The following is a 24,878-nucleotide window of genomic DNA, read 5'->3' as shown; positions in this document are numbered from 1 at the left end:
GCCATGGCGGCCATCTTGGTTGGTTGGCAGGGTCACAGGACACAGTTTTTAAACTAGATACCCAATGTGATTGTGGCCAAGTTTGATATAATTTGGCCCAGTAGTTTCAGAGGAGAAGATTTTTGTAAAAGTTAACGACGACGGACGACGGACAACAGACGACGGACGCCAAGTGATGAGGAAAGCTCACTTGGCCCTTTTGGCAAGGTGAGATAAAAAGCTAGTATAACAAGACTATTAAAGGGGCTGGACTGTTGCTGCATGCAATTAACTGAAGGGTAACCAAAAGAGGAATTTGACAAAATCTTTCATTGTTTAATGAGTTTTGTAAAATTTCAAACTGTCAGCAAACAGGTAGTGGCTGCATGACAGATGTAACCAGATGCTCCACAGGGCGCAGCTTTATACGACTGCAGAGGTTGAACCCGGAACGGTTGGGGCAAGTATGGACACAACATTCAAGCTGAATTCAGCTCTAAATTTGGATTGTGATTAAATAGTTGACACAGCATAGGTTTCTGACACAGAATGAATGTGGTCTAATGAACTTAAAATACTTTTTTTTCCTTTGAGCAATTCACTATGCTGTTGAATATTAATCCTCTCAAAAAAATGTTTGAAGAAATTTTCTTTTTATTTATGAAATCTGAAATGAGAAAAATTTAACCCCCCCCATTTTTTTTTACATCCCCCTTTCCCTTTTTCCAAAACTGATCTCAATTCAAATTTCTAATGGAGTTTGCAACAATAACTACTCATTTAAATACATCATAAAATATTAAAATGTAACAAAAGGTGCTTGTTATCACTGAATGGTAAAGATTGTTTTAATTTATCAGTTGGTAGTAAAAGTGAATATACATTGTATATTGTATAAAACAATGATTTAAGTTGATTCAACTACTATTCTGGACAAAGAAAGATAACTCCAATCAATTGAAAATTTCTTGCTATTGCACAATATTGTGCAATTAGATATTTCTTGCTATTGCGCAATACTGTGCAATTGAAAATATTTGCTACTTCTACTTCTACTTTTTAGTGACCGCCTTCAACACGTTGAAGTTTATGTCACTTGCACTGCGCATTGCTTTAATTGTGGTCCACAAATTGTGGAGACGTATATACAGTGAAAAATTTTAATTTTATGATTAAAAGCAAAAATTAATTATAACATTTTTACATAGTGATAGTGCATAATTTTTATTTTTATTTATTTATATATTAAGATAAAACTATTTACACATGATGAATTTACTGACTGTAGGTGTGGGTTGATATGGCTGTTTTGAATGACTCTATAGAGTCGCTCATAACAATACTCAGAGGAAGGCTGTTCCAGTTTTTTATTGTGCGTGGAAAGAATGATTGTTGGCGTATTTGCGTTCTGCAGGATGGAATCTGATATGAGAGTGCGTGCATGTTCCGGGACTGTCTGAGCGGTTGTATAAGTCTGTCTGTTTTTGTGATGGCTATGAGGTGGTATGAAATTTTATAGAACATGACAAGGCGTGCATCAGTTCTTCTGTATGCTAGGTTTCTCCATTTTAGGTGGTCAATCATGTCACTAACACTTGATGTGTTTCTATGTCGGTTAGTGACAAACCTAGCAGCCCTTCGTTGTACCTTTTCTAGTTTGTTTATGTCCTCAGTAAAGTAAGGATCCCATACTGAACAGGCATATTCTAGTGATGGTCTGACTAAGGATTTATATGCCTGTTCCTTTACTGAGGTGGAACTGATGTTAAGGTTCCTTCTTAGAAAACCTAGTGTACTGTTAGCCTTATTACAGATGGTGTTTATGTGACTGTGCCATTTTAGGTCCGATTGTATTGTCACGCCTAGGTATTTTGCTTTGTCCACATGTTCAAGAACATGGCCGTGTAGAGTGTAATTGTAAGTAATTGGATTTTTATTTCGACTGATGGACATAACATTACACTTGTCAGGATGAAAAGCCATTTTCCAAGTATGTTCCCAGATGCCTAGTGTGTTTAGATCTTTTTGTAGGGTTTCGCAGTCGCTGTTAGATTTTATAACTAGATAAGCAATAGTGTCGTCTGCGAAAAGGCGTATGGTTGAATTTAGCCCAACTGGAATATCATTAATATAAAATAGAAACAGACTTGGGCCCAGAACAGATCCTTGAGGCACTTCTGACTTCACAGGGACATAGCCTGAAGTCTCACCCTCTAGAATAACTGCTTGGGTACGACATGATAAAAAGCCTTGTATCCATGCATTTGTTTTCCCCTGTATCCCATAGTAATTTAGTTTGTGTGATAATAAATTATGGCTGACTTTATCAAAAGCTTTAGAAAAGTCCATTATGAGTACATCTGTTTGTTTTGAAGTTTCAATATTTTTGGTGACATCATCTATAAATTCCAAAAGCTGAGTTTCACAAGATCTATTTTTTCGAAAGCCGTGTTGAAGGGGATACAGGATGTTATGGTTGTCTGCGTGTGTCATGATTGCGCTAACTACAACATGTTCTATAAGTTTGCAACATATGCATGTTGAAGAAATAGGCCTATAATTCTCTGGATTATATTTGGACCCTTTCTTAAAGATGGGAGAAACATGTGCAGTACGCCAGTCAGTGGGGACTTCGCCAGTGTCTAATGATTTCTGATATATGATGCACAGTATAGGTGAAATTTCATGTGCTAACTCCTTAAGGAGGCGTGGCTTAAGTTCGTCTGGTCCACTTGCTTTTAATGGGTTTAGATTTAAAAGTAGTTTGGTGATACCGTTGATGGTTATGTTTATGTCTGGCATGATAGGATAAGCTGTTTTTTGTTGCATGTACTGATTGTTTTCAAATTCAGTAGCAGTGATTTTGTTTGGTTCTGAGAAAACTGATTGAAACTGCCTGTTGAGTGCATCGGATTTCTGTTTTGTGTCTGTTACAAGTTTCCCATTTTGCTTAAGTGATGTTATTCCACTGTAATCAGTTTTTTTGCTTTTTATATATGACCAAAATTTTTTCATGTTTGAAAATTTGCTTTCATCAGGTTTTGGTGTAATAATATTTTCAATGTATTGCCAATATGATTGTCTTAGTTGTTTTTGTACTTGATGTTTAATTTGCTTATATTTGTTTCTCATATTGTCATTTCCTGATTTTTTCATCTTTTTATAGAGTCTGTCTCTTTTTTTCATTAATTTTCTTGTTTCGAATGTAACCCATGGGGTTTTGTTTTTTGAAGTAAGCTTTTTGTGTGGAATATGCTCACTGACTAGTTCATTTAGTTTTGTTTTGAATTGTAGCCAAAGTTCATCAACAGTATGTGTATTAACCTTTTCCTGTATAGTATTTTGTAGGTTAATTACTTCTTTTTTTATAGTTTCCCAGTTTGCCTTGGTGTTTGCTTTAACTTAGATGGTGTTATTTTGAATTCCATAAAGACAATGTCATGATCTGAGATTCCCGGCATGATTTCAATTCGTGGAACCTGGTTTGGTAAAGGAGTAGGTTCAGTAAGACCCCTTTTTGGCCCCAAAATATAGCAGTTTTACAAAATTGTTAAAATGTAAACTTTTAGTCATTTATTGGATAGTAGAAAGGTTCTGCTACATAAATATGGCCTCTTTTTGACAATACAATGCACATATATTGAGAACTAGCACCATTAATTCATGCTAAATTACTGAAATCTTCACAATTCCAGCATTTTAGTTAAATTTTAGACGGTTTCCGTGTAAAACGAAAGTGGCCGCATTCGTGTTCATCCAAAATATTGAAATGGAAGTTGTATTTGATGATAATACATAACATATATAAAGATTGAGGATGAACACGGATGCGGCCACTTTCGTTTTTGACAAAAACCATCTGAAAAGTGACATTTTTTCGCATATTTGGTAGATTTCTCATATTTGAGTCTGAATCGGATCGTTTTTAATGACTAAATAATTTAAAATCTTTCACATAAATTAATTGCATCATATGAAATAGACACTTAAGTGTTTAAAAAGTGGTCAAAATCTTTCATCAGATGAAACTGAAATTTGAGGCCAAAATCGGTCCTTACCGGACCTACTCCTTTGTGATCATAAGGTCTAATATATTGTCTTTCCTTGTTGGGTATTCGATTAGTTGTACCAGGCCGGTATCATCCAGTGTGTTTCCAAAATCATAGTGTATGTTTTGGTGGGTAGATTTTGGTTTTAGAATTTTGTTTTTCCAATCCCACCCTGGGAGATTAAAATCTCCACCAATTAGTATTGCTGCATTTTTAATTTGAGTAGCTCTCTTAACTGATGTATCAAACCACTTTATGCTTTGTTCATCAGATGTTTTTGGGTTGTAAAAGGATGATACGTAAAGTGATCTGCTACCCTTAATTTCAATTTTTGCCCAAACCATTTCAGATTTAGCATCAGGTGTAAGGTCTTCAACTTCATCGCTTATAAAGTCTGATTTAATTGCAATTGTGCTATTGCACAATACTGTGAAATTGAAGATTTCTTGCTATTGCGCAATACTGTGCAATTGAAAATTTCTTGCTATTGCACAATACTGTGCAATTGAAGATTTCTTGCTATTGCCTAATACTGTGCAATTGAAAATTTCTTGCTATTGCACAATACCTAATATAATAATTTTGGATCCTGATTTGAACCAACTTGAAAACTGGGCCCATAATCAAAAATCTAAGAACATGTTTAGATTCAGCATATCAAAAAAGCTCAAGAATTCAATTTTTGTTAAAATCAAACTTAGTTTAATTTTGGACCCTTTGGACTTTAATGTAGACCAATTTGAAAATGGGACCAAAAATTAAGAATCTACATACACAGTAAGACTTGGCATATCAAAGAACCCTAATTATTCAATTTTTGATGAAATCAAACAAAGTTTTATTTGGGCCCGATTTGGACCAACTTGAAAACTGGGCCAATAATCAAAAATTTAAGTACATTTTTAGATTCAGCATATCAAAGAACCCCAAGGATTCAATTTTTGTCAAAATCAAACTAAGTTTAATTTTGGACCCTTTGGACCTTAATGTAGACCAATTTGAAAATGGGACCCAAAATTAAGAATCTACATACACAGTTAGATTCAGCATATCAAAGAACCCCAATTATTCAATTTTTGATGAAATCAAACAAAGTTCAATTTTGGACCCTTTGGGCCCCTTATTCCTAAACTGTTGGGACCAAAACTCCCAAAATCAAACCCAACCTTCCTTTAGTGGTCATAAACCTTGTGTTTAAATTTCATAGATTTCTATTCACTTAAACTAAAGTTATGGTGCGAAAACCAAGAATAATGCTTACTTGGGCCCCTTTTTGGCCCCTAATTCCTAAACTGTTCAGACCTCAACTCCCAAAATCAATACCAACCTTCCTTTTGTGGTCATAAACCTTGTGTAAATTTCATTGATTTCTATTTACTTAAACTAAAGTTATTGTGCAAAAACCAAGAATAATGCTTATTTGGACCCTTTTATGGCCCCTAATTCCTAAACTGTTAGAACCAAATCTCCCAAAATCAATCCCAACCTTCCTTTTGTGGTCATAAACCTTGTGTCAAAACTTCATAGATTTCTATTTACTTAAACTTAAGTTATTGTGCGAAAACCAAGAAAATGCTTATTTGGGCCCTTTTTGGCCCCTAATTCCTAAAATGTTGGGATCAAAACTCCCATAGATTTCTATTCACTTTTACTAAAGTTAGAGTGCGAAAACTAAAAGTATTCGGACGACTACGACGACGACAACGCAGATGACGACGCCAACGTGATAGCAATATATGACGAAAAATTAAAATTTTTGCGGTCGTATAAAAATTGTCTATAATCTGACCACAACTCGTCATTTATAAAGCTTAAAACCAAATATAATATTATTTCCTTCCATAGAATCCAGGGAAAGATAAATGAAAATCTTTAATGTACAGTACTGTTGTTAAAATTCCAACAATCAACAACCAGATGCTCCGCAGGGCGCAGCTTTATACGACCACAGAGGTTGAACCCTGAATGGTTGGGGCAAGTATGGACACAACATTCATGCTGGATTCAGCTCTAAATTTGGATTGTGATGAAATAGTTGACACAGCATAGGTTTCTGACACAGAATGAATGTGGTCTAATGAACTTAAAATATTTTTTTTGCCTTTGAGCAATTCACTATGCTGTTGAATATTAATCCTCTCAAAAAAATGTTTGAAGAAATTTTCTTTTTATATATGAAATCTGAAATGAGAAAAATTTACCCCCCCCCTCCATTTTTTTTCCATCCCCCTTTCCCTTTTTCTAAAACTGATCTCAATTCAAATTTCTAATGGAGTTTGCAACAATAACTACTCATTTAAATACATCATAAAATATTAAAATGTAAAATAAAGTGCTTGTTATCACTGAATGGTAGAGATTGTTTTAATTTATCAGTTGGTAGTAAAAGTGAATATACATTGTATATTGTATAAAACAATAATTTAAGTTGATTCAACTACTATTCTGGACAAAGAAAGATAACTCCAATTGAAAATTTCTTGCTATTGCACAATATTGTGCAATTAGATATTTCTTGCTATTGCGCAATACTGTGCAATTGAAAATATTTGCTATTGCACAATACTGTGAAATTGAAGATTTCTTGCTATTGCGCAATAGTGTGCAATTGAAAATTTCTTGTTATTGCACAATACTGTGCAATTGAAGATTTCTTGCTATTGCTGAATACTGTGCAATTGAAAATTTCTTGCTATTGCACAATACTTAATATAATAATTTTGGATCCTGATTTGAACCAACTTGAAAACTGGGCCCATAATCAAAAATCTAAGTACATGTTTAGATTCAGCATATCAAAAAAGCCCAAGAATTCAATTTTTGTTAAAATCAAACTTAGTTTAATTTTGGACCCTTTTGACTTTAATGTAGACCAATTTGAAAATGGGACCAAAAATTAAGAATCTACATACACAGTAAGATTTGGCATATCAAAGAACCCCAATTATTCAATTTTTGATGAAATCAAACAAAGTTTAATTTTGGACCCCGATTTGGACCAACTTGAAAACTGGGCCAATAATCAAAAATCTAAGTACATTTTTAGATTCATCATATCAAAAAAACCCAAGGATTCAATTTTTGTTAAAATCAATCTAAGTTTAATTTTGGACCCTTTGGACCTTAATGTAGACCAATTTGAAAACGGGACCAAAAATTAAGAATCTACATACACAGTTAGATTCGGCAAATCAAAGAACCCCAATTATTCAATTTTTGATGAAATCAAACAAAGTTCAATTTTGGACCCTTTGGGCCCCTTATTCATAAACTGTTGGGACCAAAACTCCCAAAATCAAACCCAACCTTCCTTTTATGGTCACAAACCTTGTGTTTAAAATTTCATAGATTTCTATTTACTTATACTAAAGTTATGGTGCGAAAACCAAGAATTATGCTTATTTGGGCCCCTTTTTGGCCCCTTATTCCTAAACTGTTGGGACCTCAACTCCCAAAATCAATACCAACCTTCCTTTTGTGGTCATAAACCTTGTGTTTTATTTTCATTGATAAACCTTGTGTTTTATTTTCATTAATTTATATTCACTTATACTAAAGTTATTGTGCGAAAACCAAGAATAATGCTTATTTGGGCCCTTTTTTGGCGCCTAATTCCTAAACTGTTGGAACCAAAACACCCAAAATCAATCCCAACCTTCCTTTTGTGGTCATAAACCTTGTGTCGAAATTTCATGGATTTCTATTTACTTAAACTAAAGTTATAGTGCGAAACCAAGAAAATGCTTATTTGGGCCCTTTTTGGCCCCTAGTTCCTAAAATGTTGGGACCAAAACTCCCAAAATCAATCCCAACCTTCCTTTTATGGTCATAAACCTTGTTTTAAAATTTCATAGATTTCTATTCACTTTTACTAAAGTTAGAGTGCGAAAACTAAAAGTATTCGGACGACGACGACGACGACGCCAACGTGATAGCAATATACGACGAATAATTAAAATTTTTGCGGTCGTATAAAAAGAATATAAATCAACACTAGCTACTAGTACTAAACATGGATTAAACATGTGCATAAATTCTAACAATCATCAGTGCATAAAGTTTTGGGCTGATATTTATAGCAAATGCTTTACCTGTAATGTCAGGTTTGACAGAGCCAACTTCTAAGTAACTACTTTGTGTAGAGGATATATTAATTTTAGTTCTAGGTGAAATGTCCTCAGCGTATGGATATGTACCAACAGAAAACCAGGCTCTTATTACTGCACCGTCTGTGTCATTGTAGTGCCATATGGCAGACAAGGAGTCAGCTGTACTTTTATACATAGAGGAACTTGGTCCAATGTCACCATCAACTGCACTTTTATCTGAGAGTCTAGATTAAAGAATAAACAAGAAAATAATTTTGATTTTGCTTATACATTTGTAAAACAAATTTTATTTCTACAAAGTGTTTTTACAAATATACAGAAATCTACAAACATATTTCCAAAATAAGAAGCATTGGTGTCAAAGTTGGATTTAATACTGATATTTAGTTTGTACTACTATTATAATGACTAAAAATAAATGTAATTTCATGGATAGTTTATTCTGTTTCTTTGACAAATTCTGCATACATGACTATATATAATTTGTTTTCCATTGAACATTTATATTTGTGGTTGATGCTGCATCCACACTATCATTTTTTATGTTTAATGGACCTTAAAAATGGGGAAAAATCTCTAATTTGGCATTAAATTAGAACCAGGTGCTCCGCAGGGTGCAGCTTTGTACGACCGCAGTGGTCAAACCCTGAACAGTTGGGGCAAATTTGGTCACAATATTCAAGGTTGATACTGTCTGAATTTGGATTGTGATCAAATTTTTTACATAATATAGGTTTTTGTCACAAAATGAATGTGGTCAAAGATCTAACAAATCTATTGCACGATACTGTGCAATTGAAGATTTCTCTTGAAATCTTTTGAAGACAAGCAGTGTAAGGGAGGTAATCAAGTAATCAAACATACATAAAACAGTAGTCTTTAAATTTTAATTGCATTACCTCCCTTACACTGCTTTAATATTGTCTAAATTGTCCTTTAACCAGAAAAACCCTTGATTTCCCCCCTTTGCTTAATGATTTGAGCCATACCCCCATGACCCTCTCTTTGTAGTATGGAAACTTGTGGTATAATTTCAGAGAGATTTGTACACTTTTAAACACAAGTTATTGACTGAAAACTACAAAATGCTTATTTGGACCCCTTTTTGGCCCCTCACTTATTGAAACCCCGCCTCCATCCTTGGAGCAAGAATCCCAAATATCAATTCCAGCCTTTCCTTTGTAGTAAAAAAACCTTGCAGTATAATTTCAGAGCGATTCATACACTTAAACCCAAGTTATTGTCTGTAAACTAAAATCAAAGAGCAGAATGCTCTGAGGGATACGATTGCCATATAGTTTTCATTGACACATGTATAGCAGTTCTGCCAACTTTTCATTAAGCAAATTCGTGAGATTTGGCCAAAATAGAAAAGATCAAAGAGGAAAAAATTGATCCAAGGATACTGCTGCAAAAAAGCATGAACATGTGTGAGTCTCACGCATTTTTGGCAGCCCTGGCCTTGATAGTTCAAATAATTATGACGTCTGGAAAGACTATTATATTTTTTTTTCTTTGACGCCTTCCTTCAACGTCGAAGTAAGGCTTCAAAGAAAAAAATTATAATAGCCTTCCAAGACGTCATAATTATTTGGACTATGGCCTTGACGGCATAAAACTTTGCTCAGTGCTTGGAGCACAAAAATTATGCTCGAAACAAGAAATCAAGCAATTTCATTGGTTGATTTTCGAGTATGAGTACAAAAAAACTGACTCGAAAGTTTTATGACCGCAAGGCCTGGTACAGCTGGATAGTATTATTTTCAAAACTAATTCAACTTCACATGCAAAGGTAATATAAATCTGAATAGTCACTCAACTTTAAAAATAGCTAATCCCGGATACAAGTGTACGAGCAATGTACTTATTGTGTTTTATTTGTGTGCTATCAATTCCAAGTTTACTTTCCACAGCAGTCACTGAGAGAGAGAGAGAGAAGGTATTTCACTTCATAGTTCGAGATTACTCTGATGTCCGACGGCTGATTTGCCAGACAAGCTTGGACCGTGGGGGACTTTTATGCTAGTATACTTAAATTACAAACTTTAAATAGTTCCAGTCCCATATATCATATCAAATATTATTGGATGCCGAATTGACTTTTAAATAGGTGCCGATTTGACTAGATGCCGATTTAACCAGGTGCCGATTTGACTTTTTCTATGGGTGCCGATTTGACTTGTACCCAGTAATCTCGGGACTATTCACTTCGTATCTTATCACCATTAATTCTAGGATATTTCCCAGTCCCATATATTATATCAAATATTATTGGATGCCGAATTGACTTTTAAATAGGTGCCGATTTGACTTTTTCTATGGGTGTCAATTTGACCAGGTGCCGATTTGACTTGTACCCAGTAATCTCAGACTATTCACTTCGTATCTTATCACCGTTAATTCTAGGAGGAACCCCATTTCTAACTCTTCAATTATTAATTTTCCTTTGGGTCAGTGGGCATGAATCCTTCCGTACACACTCCTCTGTTTAAATTGAGATCGTTCTTAATATAATACGACGTTTATCGACATCTAACGAGTTAATTTTTTCTTGACATTTTGACGCGAAATACTTCTGAAAGGGAGACAACTTGAAATGATAATATGGAAGACTCCATTTCGGCTAAAGGGGTGTTATAGGTAAAACTTCATTGATTTTAATTTAAATGATGCATATGATTTTAAATTATGCAACAACAATATTAAACCCTCAATAGCAGGCAGACATAGAAAGAATCCAATGAGTTTCAAATTAATTAATAAGCGGGGAATCCAGAACAACCACTCAATCTGATACCCCTTGAAATCAAGAAAACTATACGCATGCGCATTAATACATAAACAAACCCGCGACTTGCGATTTGGAACAAGAACGTTTATTTAATTTGATATGATGAATGAGTCTCAATTTCTTTATGAGAGTACAGTATCAGTTTCATAACGGTAAAATATAGAAAACTCCACTTCAGTTCTTATATGACAGAAATAGAATTATCGGAATTTAAAGAACTCTCGCATTTATCAAAACTGGGGAATTCCCTCTGACGTGTTTCTAAATTTATAAAAACACTAAATATAAATACTGCTTAATTCTGATTTTCCGTGTTGTTAAAAACACGCATATAAGTCAAGGGAAAAATCAAACATGAAGATTATGAGAAGAACATTACAGGAAAGTTGTTTATGTTCAATCCTTTTGCTTGTTTTTACCTTTTAAAGCAAGACAATCATAAGAATCTGAGATGTTGCTGAATGTTTAGAATAAAACGGTTGACGTGAGGGAATGAGCCCTGAGTCAACGGTAAAAGTCTACAGATTGCTTAAAAGCAATTGTATCCCAAAAATGCTTCTTTTTGGCCCCTTATTCCTCTTTTGGGATATTAACCCCAAACTGGATCAAAGCCATTTTGTTATATGGAACCTTGTGGTGCAATGTCAGAGAGATCCATACAGTTATACATAAGTTATTGTCCTGAAACTACAAAAATGCTTGTTTTTGGCACCTTTTTGGCCCTTAATTCCTTGACTGTTTTAAGTATTTCAATTGCTCTGATATTGTACCACACTGTTCATACCATACAGTACAAGGACTTTAACCTGAAGCGGGACAGACAGATGAACGGACGAACAGACAGACAAATGAACACAGGCACAGACCCAAAAACATAATGCCCATAAATGGGGATAATAAATTAGGCATAAAATAATTGTTGTGAATATGATAATCTTTCATCAAGTGGTTGAACATAACACTAAAAGAGTTTACATTTGTAAATCATATTTACCTATCCAAAATAATGTTTGGTGGTAGTATGTCTACAGTAATTCCATCTGATACAGACTCAATAATATTTCCAGCATTAGTGATACCTCTGATGGTTGAATAATAAGTCTTTCCAGGTTCTAGCTGAGCATTCACTTGTGCATATCCAGAGCTTGAAATACCTACAAATATACAATAAAGTAATTTAGATATCCAATTTAATCTTTAAACAATTGACTATTATGTTCAAGCTGTTGAGGTATTATTATTGATAATGGGTGTTACATTAATTTTAGATAATGCAAAACTACTAACTCATTTAAGAAATGTAAAATCATCTATTGAAATGGGTGACAAAAGTTATACCTTTTTTTACTAGATGTGTCAAAGCAACAGGAATGGCCATGTCTCAAAAAATGTATAAATCTGCAATTTCAGTAACACATGTGGACACAAACATGGTGGTAGTCTCACAGTTCAGCTAAAAAATCTGGAGGCGTATAGAAAAATGTCCATAAAACTGGTTTTCAACAATTTTCAAAGTTGTAAACCCTCATTTTTGGCAAAAATTAGCGAAACGAAACTTAAACTTGACCTGTAACTTATCATGGTTAGCAGCCCAATATCTGAAAGCATTTAGATAAAAGGTCCGTATTACTGTGATTATCAAAAATTTATGAAAGTCGAAAGCCCAAAATTACAGCAAAAATTAGCCAAGGGGAACAATTTATCAGTCCATAGCCCGTAATTTCGTAAAAAATTAGCCAAGCGGAACAAAACTTAAACTTGATCTGTAACTCATCATGGTTAACTCACAAACAAAAAAATCAGCCCAATATCTGAAGGCGTTTAGAAAAAAATTCAGTATAATAGTTTGTTGCTAAATAAAGGAAGGATGGACAAGGGTAAAACTATATGGTACTGACAACTTCATTGTGGGGCCATAAAAATTCAACTTTAATTCACTTACAGACCTGCAATGTTGCACATGTGTTCTAGGATCTATTATAAATTCACAAAGAAGGTTCTTTTCCAAGTTTAAGTTTATTGTAGATAATTCTAGTTTTTTTTAGTTTTTTTCATTACCCATATTTTTAAAAATTCTATTTATTGCAAATCATATCCTACCATCTCCAGCAATAGTTTCCTCTTCTACATGTAGAATTCCATCAGATGAAAATGTGGTGACATCTTGTCCACCTGGAGTTGTTCCTACAGCCCATTCATAGTCCATGACACCATGGAGATGGCTCTCAAAGCCTGTGTACTGAACACTGATAGTAGAAATGTCAGATTGGTAATCCACATCAATACCAATGTCAGATACAGGATCATGGTCTGTTCTATCTGTACCATCAATAACAATACCTACAAAACAAAGGTAAAACCATGTAAACTGTACAATGAGGGTAGAAGTATATAACTGATAATCAATGTTAACTGATGTCACATACAGGATCATGGTGTGTTCCTTCCATACTGTCAAAAACAAAACTAAGCATGTACCCTCAAAATATATTTGATACACAGCTGACATTTAATATAGTCCAAATAATCTAGCATAATTAAATTTGACTAAAATCTTAAAGTAATTGCAACAGAAGATTTTTAAGTTTAAATCTTTAGTATTATACCCTAAACATACACAGAAAAAGTGCCATAAAATCTAACTTGAGGAAAACTAAAAAATCAAATTAAAAAAAAAATCCTAAGGAGATTTGCATTGATATGGGAGATAACTCTACAAAAAGGCAGAAATATCAATAAAAATTGATACAAAATTATAACTTTACCGCTTCTATTCAACAGAATGTATTGATTCTTGATATTTTAGCCATTAGAGTATAAGAAACATCTCTAAAGGTGTTTTCATATCTTAAATCAAGCTACAACCTAGATTTCATAATTCATTAGTTGACCATTTCTTAGATTTTTCAGCATGTGAACGTTAATAATCTCAAATTGAATAAAACCAATTAAGCATATCTTCTTCTTTTTGTGGTTTAAAGTTTTTTAAACAAGGTAGATGCTGACCAAATATAAGTTACAGATATGAACATTACCAAATATTCATATTTCTTTTTCAAAATGTACACAAAGCCATAAATTTACAATTTCTTTAATGAAAAATGTACCTAGATAAAAATATACCCATAACACTTCTGTTTTGTACACTTAATGAGCAGAATATTACATAATATAGTATAAAAAGGAACTTATAATCACATCAAAGTATAATTCTTTACATGAATTTTAAGAAAATCTACCAAAAACTGACAAAAAAGACTCATTTTTGTGTAGTTATCTCTCTTTCCAATATCAATTTCCCTAAGAAATGAAAAATGCCTAGTTTGAGTTTTCCTCAAGTTAGATTTATAGGACTTTTTCTATGCATATTTCGAGCTTAATGCTATAGATTAGAACTAAAACATTTTCTGTTACAATTAGTTTGAGGTTCAAACTTAGTTGACTGGACTAATAGTTTGTTGATGCTTAGCACAACTTTCTTTAGCATATTCACTACATCTTGGTGGCCAGTTTTTACTGGTACAAGAAGCTGGAGTACCTAGAGAAAACAAAAACCTTCATCAGGAAAGATGGCAAGCCTTTTCAATTAGGATAGGTCTCAAACACACCTCACCCCAAAAAGAGTTCTTAATTACAACTTAAAAGAGTTGGAAATCTTGTAATAACTGTGGATAAACTACTTAAACAAATCTGCCATCAAGGTCCTGACATGTAACAGAAAACTTTGAATGTTTTAAAAAGGCAGATATAGAACAATCTAAAATGTTCTGGTTTAACTATCAGTGATGTTCCTTAAATACCAACTTCTCTAAATGACAAAACAAATTTAGAATATAACAAGAATATGTCCAAAGTACATGAATGCCCCACTCGCACTATCATTTTCCATGTTCAATGAGCCGTGAAATTGGGTAAAAATTCTAATTTGGCATTAAAATTAGAAAGATCATATAGTAGGGAATATGTGTACTAAGTTTCAAGTTGATTGGACTTCAACTTTATCAAAAACTACCTCGACCAAAAACTTTAACCTAAAGCAGGACAGACTGACGCATGGAAGGACGCACAGACAAACTAACGGGCGGACACACAGACAAACAAACAGACTGGCGCACAGACCAGAAAACATAATGCCCCTCTACTATCGTAGGTGGGGCATAAAAAGTACAACTTCTGACGAAAGTTCCTGACTGAATCATGCTGAGCCTCATGAACATGTTTTGAAATAAGCTGGTTTCTTGAAATATTAACCTTTCCCTTTTTGATTTTTATCAGCAAAATTTGTGATGGTAATTATCATTTTAGTGAACCTGACACAAAATTAAATATTGTAAGGACTTTAAAACTGCCTTGTGAAATATCCAACTCAACCTTGTATAATATGATGTTTTTTGTATTATTTCAGTACAGATACACAATCTCAGTTAATGAGATTTACTATAAAATAAATATCAAACATTATTTCATCTATAAATACCTGGTCTATCTGATTCAACTACAACTATAGGCGTAGACACCACTGGTGAACTTTCCAGTTCTGCTCCATTTATTGCCACTAAACTGACATAATACACTGGGGTCTTGGTGTCAATATCACTGACATCTAGTGATAATCCATCTATATATGTATCTTTCTTTAATCCTATGTCTGTCCATGACTTCACCTCACTCCCACCTTATAACAAGAAATTATATACATAGATTAAATAATAAACCAATATTCTAGGTTGAATATAAAAATAAAAAATAAAAATTATACATGAATTGTAGTAGTAACTATGAAGTATAACACAACTTAATGCAAACTCTTTTACTTTCTGAAAATAAGCTGTTACTGCATTCCAGGTTTTGAGTTTTTTTTAGTTCCAGGTTTTGAGCTGGTAAAAAATTCAAATTCTAATATTTAAGTGACATTTAACAAACTCACAAGGATAATCCTTTGATTGATTGATTGATTGTTGTTGTTTTAACGCCACTTTTAAGCGCAACCTTTGGACTATTTCATTGCAGATAGTTTTTATTGGTGAAGGAAGCTGGAGTGCCCAGAGAAAACCACCAGCCTTCAATAGGAAAATTGACAATTCTAGTCAATTAAGATTGGAATCGAGTGCACCTGCACCAGCAGGGTTTGAATTCACAACCTCAGTATTGACTGGCTAGTGGTTGCAATAGTAGAACTACTTAAACCACTTGGCCACACATGCCCCTATAATCCTTTGATAATAGCCTAGAAACACTACACATTGGATCAGCAAATATACAACAGTTTTATAAATTACCTGGTGTTGTTCCAACAGCTATCTTGAAACTGACAATTCCTGACTGATGATCTGAAGCTTGCCATGCCGCCTTTATACCATTTGTATCAGCTTGCCACACATAGTTATCTACAACTTTTTCTTCATCATCAGACAAAGTGTTCACATGAAGCCAGTTAATCTGTTAATAAAATTTGAACCATTATCAGATATCATACCAAAAGAAGAAGTCTAAAAATGTATACTTTCCTCATGGTTTTTTAATGGTGATTGATTCCTGGATTAGTGTTTAAGGCCACTTTTAGAAATTATTGGCGGTTTCCTGATTTTGAACAATGAAGTCAATAAAATAAATAGTTTTTATTTTTCTTAAAAAAAAGAATGAAAGAAAAAACCTGCTGGAAATGGTACAGAAATCAAAGCCTAATTTTTTATAGCAATAATGTCATATCCCATTAAATGCACTCATGGCAACAGTGTAAACTTTAACAAAAAAAATATATATATATATATCTTAATAATCTTAGCCCTTATCCAATTAAAATTAAAAAAAAATCTGATTTCCTTACAATTGGAGGCGTTCTGTCTATTTTCACACCATTTGTTTCAAAAGCTGCCACAAATCCTGCTTTATTAACAGCTCCTATTCTGATACTGTATACAGCACCTTGTAGCAAATCTAGACTGGAATTAATGAACTCATTTACAGTCTCATCGTCAAGCTGCATCCAATCGTTTCGAGTTGCTAAAAAAAACACCAAAAAAATCACATGTCTTTTTTTAGATTATGTTTAGGGGGTGAATTGCTAATTTATTGGTGTTTATTCATGGTATTATTTATATAAATGAGCAATAATTATTATGAGTTGAAAATACCTTGCATAAAGCTCATGTTCAAATATTATTTGAAAGGTATAACATGCAAACTAATTCAATTTGGATTTTAGTGTTTATTACTAGTGCAAAACGTGGAGCAGGATCTATTCACCCTTCAGGAGCACATGAGATTACCTCTGCATTTTAATGGGGTTGTGAAGCTCAGGATTTAGTTTTTTTTTATAGTGTTTTGTAAGTTAGTTTGTCTTTATTGTATTTTCGTTTTTTCCCCTATCAGGTTAATAGTTTCTCTTGAGTTTTGAACGTTTTTGTTGGTATGTAAATGCATAATTTATATTGAAATAATCAAAAGTAATAATCACAACTTACCTGGAACAATTTGAGATCTAATACTTTGATGTTGTCTGTAAATTTGTATTTGAAAATGGTCTAAACCAGATTCTTCATCAATAAACTTGAAATTACATAAAAGACCTTTGGCATCTGCCTGTATAATTATAAAGAAAAAAATCTTGTTACAAAGAAATAATTTCACTATCCAATCAATATCACAATATCAACATTAACTTTATGTATACAAAGCAGATGCAGTTGCATAGGATACACTTGCCATTTACATACAGAAATTGTTTGAAGAATAAAATAAAAATATTGTAGAGGTATTTTAAAATCAGAATGCAGTAAAAAGGACCTATATGGAGCAACATTTTGTGTTGCTTAATCACTTTATGTTAATTTATCAAATGTCAAAGTGCAGTATTCTATAAAACATGTGTCAACATATTATTATGTCCAGCATTGAATTTTCAAAATCTAGGAAGCAGGTTTTAAAATTATTAATAAATAAAGCACAAACAAGATTTATTACACATATAAATATCGAATATTGAGTATTAAAGAAAAAAGAAATAATTGGCTCACTTAATCATATTAATATTACTTCATACTGAAATAAAGCACAATCTGACCTGGAATTCTAGATCTTTCTGTTGTACAAATCCATCTCCTAAATGCAGTAACTTTGGTGGTGTAATGTCTACAACATAGCCATCAGTCGATGTGACTACAGAGTTGTGAGCTCCATTTGTAGTACGAAGGTCAATTTTTACTCTGTCTTTATGTTGAAATTGAAAATTCAACCATTTTACACTGTCTGTTGTGTTAGAAAATGGCACGAAATCTCTTATAATATTAAAGTTGTCTGTTAAATTTCTGAAAATATAAATACAATTTATAGCGAATATTAATATACTTTGAAAATAATATAAAACATAATTCAATGAGAAATGTTTTAAGCACAATAACTTTTGTGTCTGCAAATTTTTACTTAAGCCAAAGAATTTTGCCTTTCAGGATATGAATAGGTTGTACTTTTTTCCAAATTGCAGCTTAAGATAATTCATACAATTTAAGCAACAGGTGAAAATGGAAATAATTAAAAATACAGATAAAACAAATAAATTAATTAAACAATGTTCATAGTAAATAAAATACAACAATTCTTTCAATCTTTGACCTTGATACTTTTCCATGTGCAACAAAAAAATGAAAAAAACATACGGTGCTGCTTGAACTTGCACATCGTACTGTCTGATTGTTGATTCAGGATCATGGTAATCTCTCCATTGAACTTCAACTTTAGCTGCATTACCAGAGAACTGGATATCTTTAAAATCTGTCTTGTTTCCATCAATAACATGACCAGAAACTGGCTCTGTTAGGTCTACAGTCACTGTAAAATTAAATAAATTTGTGACACAAGATTTCATCATGTGTAGGTTGATAAAAACAGTAATGTTCAATTACCAGTACAGTAAAGTGTTGATACTGATATATAGGTCAGTGATAGTGAAATCAATTTCAAGGTAAAACAAGAATGTGTCCTAAGTACACGGATGCCCAACCCGCACTATCATTTTCCATGTTCAATGGACCGTGAAATTGGGTAAAAAATCTAATTTGGCATTAAAATTAGAAAGATCATACCATAAGGAACATGTGTACTAAGTTTCAAGTTGTTTGGACTTCAACTTCATCAAAAACTACCTTGACCAGAAACTTTAACCTGAAACTCGCACTTTAAAATTCTATGTTCAGTGGACCGTGAAATTGGGGTCAAAAGTCTAAATTTGCTTTAAAATTAGAAAGATCATATCATAAGCAACAAGTGTACTAAGTTTCAAGTTGATTGGACTTCAGCTTCATCAAAAACTACCTTCACCAAAAACTTTAACCTGAAGTGGGACGAAGGGATGCACGAAACGAACGAACGAACGAACAGAGGCACAGACCCGAAAACATAATGCCCCTCTACTATCCTAGGTGGGGCATAAAAAAGCTCTACTCTGAAATCCTAATATTTTGTACAATGATTAAAGATACCAACTATCATTGCCAAATTGATGAACTGTTTTATGTAAATATATATACCTCACTATTAACTAACGTGAAATATCACCTCTAAATCATTTAATGATTTGGAAGTGTTTTTTTCTAGGCATGAAATCATATTAACAAAACATGTATATCTTTTTACATTTTACCTCCATTTGAAATAGCTGACACATTTTTCTGATTAATAGCTCCATTAAATGCCCACACAGTTGTGAAGTAAGTATGTCCATGTTCCAGATACTTATCAGGAGTAAGCTCTACACATGCTTCATGTGTTGTCCTGCTGTACTCTGTCAAGTTTGCAATGTCTGTTACATTTATCTGTTTGACTGAACTAACACTGACTAAGTATAATCCAATACCAGACTCTGGGTCATAGAAATGTAACCAATTGGCACATATCTGAAACATATAAACAATATATATATATATATATATATATATATATGTTATGTATGGTGTGTTTTTGAATATGCATCTCCACTTAAATCTATATGATTTTTTTTTTATTTCATGTATGCCGCAATCAAATGAAAAAATAAAAGTGAAACAAAATGAAATGAATACAAGAGGCTCTCAAGAGCCTGAATCGCTCACCTGGTAAACAATGCCTTATTGAACATATTGAACCATGCCAGGCAAACATGTACAGCTAACAATTCTTCAATATTACAAATATATATGACTTACTGTTTATAAATAAAGAAAATGAGACCAAAACACAAACACTTAAAACTTAGCAATGGACTGTGAAAATGAGGTCAAGTTCAAATAAAACCTGCGTAACCAACATATAGATCATAAAATATTTTCATACACCAAATATAGTTGACCTAATGCATAAAGTATTAAAAGATTTCCTTAAAATTACCAATTAAGTGGCAGCAACCCAACAATGGTTTGTTTGATTCGTCTGAAAATTTCAGGGCTGATAGATCTTGACCTAATGAACCGTTTTTCACTTGTCAGATTTGCTCTAAATGCTTTCGTTTTTGAGATATAAGCCAAAAACTGCATTTGACCCCTATGTTCTATTTAAAGTAAGGGCGGCCATGTTTTTTGACGGATCAAAAATCGAAGCACACACTTTGTGCAGGATAATCTAAGGAACTATCATGCTAAGTTTCATCCAAATCCATTCAATAGTTTCAGAGGAGAAGATTTTTTAAAGTTAGCAAATATGATGAACAAATTGTGAAAAATTGTCATTAAAGGACATTTACCCCTTAAGGGGTCAATTGACAATTTTGGTCATATTAACCTATTTGTAGATCTTACTTTGCTGATCAATTTTTGCTGTTTACAGTTTATCTTCATCTATAATAATATTCAAGATAATGACCAAAAACTGCAAAATTTCCTTAAAATTAACAATTAAGTGGCAGCAACCCAACAATGGTTTGTTTGATTCATCTGAAAATTTCTGGGCTGATAGATCTTTACCTAATGAACATTTTTACCCCATGTCAGATTTGCTCTAAATGCTTCCGTTTTTGAGATATAAGCCAAAAACTGCATTTGACCCCTATGTTCTATTTTAAGTAACGGCGGCCATGTTTTTTGACGGATCAAAAATCGAAGCACACACTGTGTGCAGGATAATCTAAGGAACAATCATTTTAAGTTTCATTCAAATCCATTCAGTAGTTTCAGAGGAGAAGATGTTTGAAAAATTGTTAACAACGACAGACGACGACGACAACGACAACGGACGCCAAGTGATGAGAAAAGCTCACATGGCCTTTTAGGCCAGGTGAGCTAATAATAGCTAGTGAAATAAAAATGTTCTTGAAGAGTATATTCAAGAGGCATCCTGTTTTTAAATTCATAAAACCTGAATATTTTTTCACATTTAAGTAGGTATATGTAGGTCCTCCATCCCATTAAAGCTGTACAAATTCCATTCACTTACTCTATCTGAATACTTTGTGTACAATAAATCTTCACCATGTAAAGGTCCATCCGTCACTGCTCCAGTATAGGGACCAGTTTTGTCCACAATAATTGATGAATCAGCAACAACAATAGTACGCAAGTCAACTGTAAATATATTCAATTTTTCTGTAAAGGTCCATATTTATAATGGTACAACATAATAATCAGAATTTCAACAACTTATTTAAATGTTTGACACAATTAAGTTGTGCAAAACATGCACAAAACAACACCATTAGCATGTTCAATTACAATAGTCGCAGTATCTTATAAAAATAAATCTAGCATGTTGTTTCTTTAAAATCTTTTATAATCTTAATTCAGAAATTATTGTGTGCATTTATTATTGCGATTTCGTCATTTTAGACTAAAATAGGATTTTTATTTTTGCAATATTTAGAAAAATCTTGAATGATTCATATAAAAAATTAAAAAATGCAGGATTTAATTCATGCTATGATAATCTTGTCCCATATTTCACAATAATAAAAACGTTGCATTAATTTCTGAATTAAAAGTACATAATTATTTTCATTTTGGTTTTGCAATTTTGAAATTATTTGTAACATAAGAAAACATTGATCTTAACAAGAAATTTTTGAAAATTATACCTTTCCATGAAAATATATTCAGAATGGTACCACAATTTCCTGAGGATTACAAAAACAATATTAATATCCCAAGGACTAATTGATTTGACCCAAACACATGATTTTACATGAAGTTTTATTGCTTAAACATGTATAATTATAAGGTCCGAGACGTTTGAGTCTAAATACTAAATATAAATACATGTTATCTTCAAGAAATCGATTGGTATGCACATTTTTAAAGTTGTCTACCTTTTGAATAATTATGTCCGCCATATTGTTTTCAACAAGTAATTTCATATAACTTACAAGACATCCTCATAGATTTCCCTGAAGTTAAATTGCACATTTATTGAGTAAACATGACTGTTACTATTATTAATATGAATTATATACTTTAATATTATTTTAAGTAGTATAACACCATGTGTTTTGGGACAAATCAATTGGTCATTTGCATATTAGTTAGTTCTTGTGATCCTCAGGAAATTGTGGTACCGAAAAATTGTTAACTTTTTACCATTATTGATTGCTCTGATTTTTATCCAGATTGGTACACCGTCAGTTAGAATTTTAACAAGTGTAATATAAGAATCAAATGAAAGCCTGGTCCATCTCATCTCAATACAATCTCTCCTTGTTCTTCCTAAACATACATCATTGTAGGCTAATCCTGAATGTGGATCACTAAAAAAAGAATAAACATTGTTTATACACAACACAATTTAAGAATAATGTTTATTATTAGAATATCAAAACATACTAAATCTACACATAATATTATGTTAAACTGTAACATAACAGTACATATCTTTCTACATGGCAAGACTATAAACACTATAATACATTATTGGCTTTCTTGGGGCTACTCATTCACTTAAAAAATTTGGCTTAATTTTAAAAATCTTATCAAAATATGAGAAAAAATGAATATTTCAAACTAATCAAAATATGAGAAAAATAAATTTAAAAAATTGTTCCTGAGGCGATCCCCAGGAATGAGCCTATTGTTCCTCGGCATGAATGAACCTATTTCCTGGGGCGACCCCCAGGAATGACCTATGTTCCTCGACAGGAATGACCTATTGTTCCTCGACAGGAATGACCTATTGTTCCTCGACAGGAATGACCTATTGTTCCTCGACAGGAATGAGCCTATTTCCTGGGGCGACCCCCAGGAATGAGCCTATTGTTCCTCGCCAGGAATGAACCTATTTCCTGGGGCGACCCCCAGGAATGAGCCTATTGTTCCTGGGGCGATCCCCAGGAATGAACCTATTTGTTCCTCGACAGGAATGAACCTAATTCCTGGGGCGACCCCCAGGAATGAACCTAATTTCTTCTGGGCGATCCCAGCGTAGTAAAAATACTACTTTAAACTACCTATTTGTTCCTCGACAGGAACCTATCTGATGTATTATTGAATTGGGGGAGTATGATTCCCCTGGAATTAAAAAGGCCAAATGAAATGAGTTCATTAATGAAAGAATGAAAGCCCCCAAGAAATAATAATGCTAAAAAACACATATGTAAAAATAAACAACATTACCAAAACATTAATTTCAAAAATGACACATTATCTGTTGTGCTTTAGAAATAACTCTCTTATCAGTTCTTATATATCTGATATAACAGTCCGATGACCATCTACCAAGTGTTTGTATGATATGATCTTCAATTCCCGCTGCTGCCGCTGAAGTAGCAGCACCAATTCTGAACGAGTGACCACAGAAATCACTTTCCTTATAACCTAGGCGTATTAAAAGCTGTCTTAGATAGTTAATAAATGTTGCCCTGGATAATGGCCTACTTGAATCAAGTTCACTTTCAACAAATAAAGGAAAGTTTGCTAAAGCTCCCAACTGTAAGCGATACTTCAAATACTTGTTCATAATATGCACTGGTCTAAATATATCATTTTCATGTATAGTTATCTCTACTCCTAATCGAAAAGGGTCAGTCTTAGATGTTTTTAGTTTAAGCACAAATCGATCATGTAGTAGGCTGATCTCAACATCATCAATTATAACGCAGTTCAGATAGTCGTCCTTAGTTTTGCAAGTGAACTCTCCACATCGAAGGAAACCAAAGAATGCTGTCACAAAAGCACATTGCAGCATTAGATCCATGAACGGTGAGAAAACGCCTGTTGATAACAAGTTGCATAAACGTTTTAACACCTCTGAAGTAATAGGCAATCTGTTCCTAGAAACATTGTTTTGTGATTTCTTAATACCTCGCATGATATACGGAAGTCTTTCTGTTCCTGCTGTAGGGTCATTAAGACCTGCGCGCAAGTAATGGTATCGTACTCCGGCTATATACATTTTAATAGTATCATGTTGCAAATTTTTACTATTCTTACAATGAGTTGCGAAGTAAATTAAATGGTCCTCAGAAATTGAAGGTAAACACATAATGGAGCCATGTATCCCGCTCATGTTCATGAATGTTATAAAACTCTGTAAGGCTGATCTGTATGTTTGTTTAGTTCTCCGACATAAAGACAAGTCCCATAAATTACGTGCTTGTTGTTCTAAAACATCATTATTTGGGAAGGCAATAGGCAAGGCACTGACATCTCTTCTGCATCCGGTGCTAGTATTCTGAATTTCTGCATCTGATAACGAGAAAGAGAGTCCGCAATATTATTGTTAATACCAGGAATATGTTGAGCATGAATAATAAAATGGTGTGTAGCTGCATGAAAAGTCAACTTTCTCATAAGTTTCATGATACTCTTAACTTTAGACCTGCCTTTCGAAATAATGTCAACTGTACTCATATTGTCGCAATGGAATAATATACGCTTCCTGTTCCAGTTATGACCCCACAAAACACAAGCCATGACTATGGGGTACAGTTCAAAAAATGCCATAGATGTTTGCTCATCCATAACTTCTAAAGGAAAATCTCCCTGGAACCACTGATTTTTG

General features: G+C 33.2%; 1 protein-coding gene across 1 annotated transcript in view; it reads right to left on the bottom strand.

The window, feature by feature from the left end:
* The window catches only part of LOC139501250 (uncharacterized), a 108,536-nt gene that overhangs the window by 43,364 nt on the left and 40,294 nt on the right, over nt 1–24,878 (bottom strand). The window contains exons 43-54 of the mRNA XM_071290270.1: nt 22,463–22,629; nt 21,330–21,457; nt 19,567–19,819; nt 18,584–18,755; nt 17,992–18,235; nt 17,393–17,510; nt 16,756–16,931; nt 16,208–16,367; nt 15,406–15,603; nt 13,029–13,268; nt 11,923–12,082; nt 8,120–8,361 (exon numbers count right to left, since the gene is read on the bottom strand). Of these exons, the coding sequence (XP_071146371.1) occupies nt 8,120–8,361; nt 11,923–12,082; nt 13,029–13,268; nt 15,406–15,603; nt 16,208–16,367; nt 16,756–16,931; nt 17,393–17,510; nt 17,992–18,235; nt 18,584–18,755; nt 19,567–19,819; nt 21,330–21,457; nt 22,463–22,629 (2,258 nt within the window). The remainder of the gene's footprint in view (nt 1–8,119; nt 8,362–11,922; nt 12,083–13,028; nt 13,269–15,405; nt 15,604–16,207; nt 16,368–16,755; nt 16,932–17,392; nt 17,511–17,991; nt 18,236–18,583; nt 18,756–19,566; nt 19,820–21,329; nt 21,458–22,462; nt 22,630–24,878) is intronic.

Source organism: Mytilus edulis, chromosome 13, assembly GCF_963676685.1.
Source record: "Mytilus edulis chromosome 13, xbMytEdul2.2, whole genome shotgun sequence".
Taxonomy (NCBI): domain Eukaryota; kingdom Metazoa; phylum Mollusca; class Bivalvia; order Mytilida; family Mytilidae; genus Mytilus; species Mytilus edulis.
Note: the sequence above shows the minus strand (reverse complement) of the source record. Positions and strands in the feature narration are given on the sequence as shown.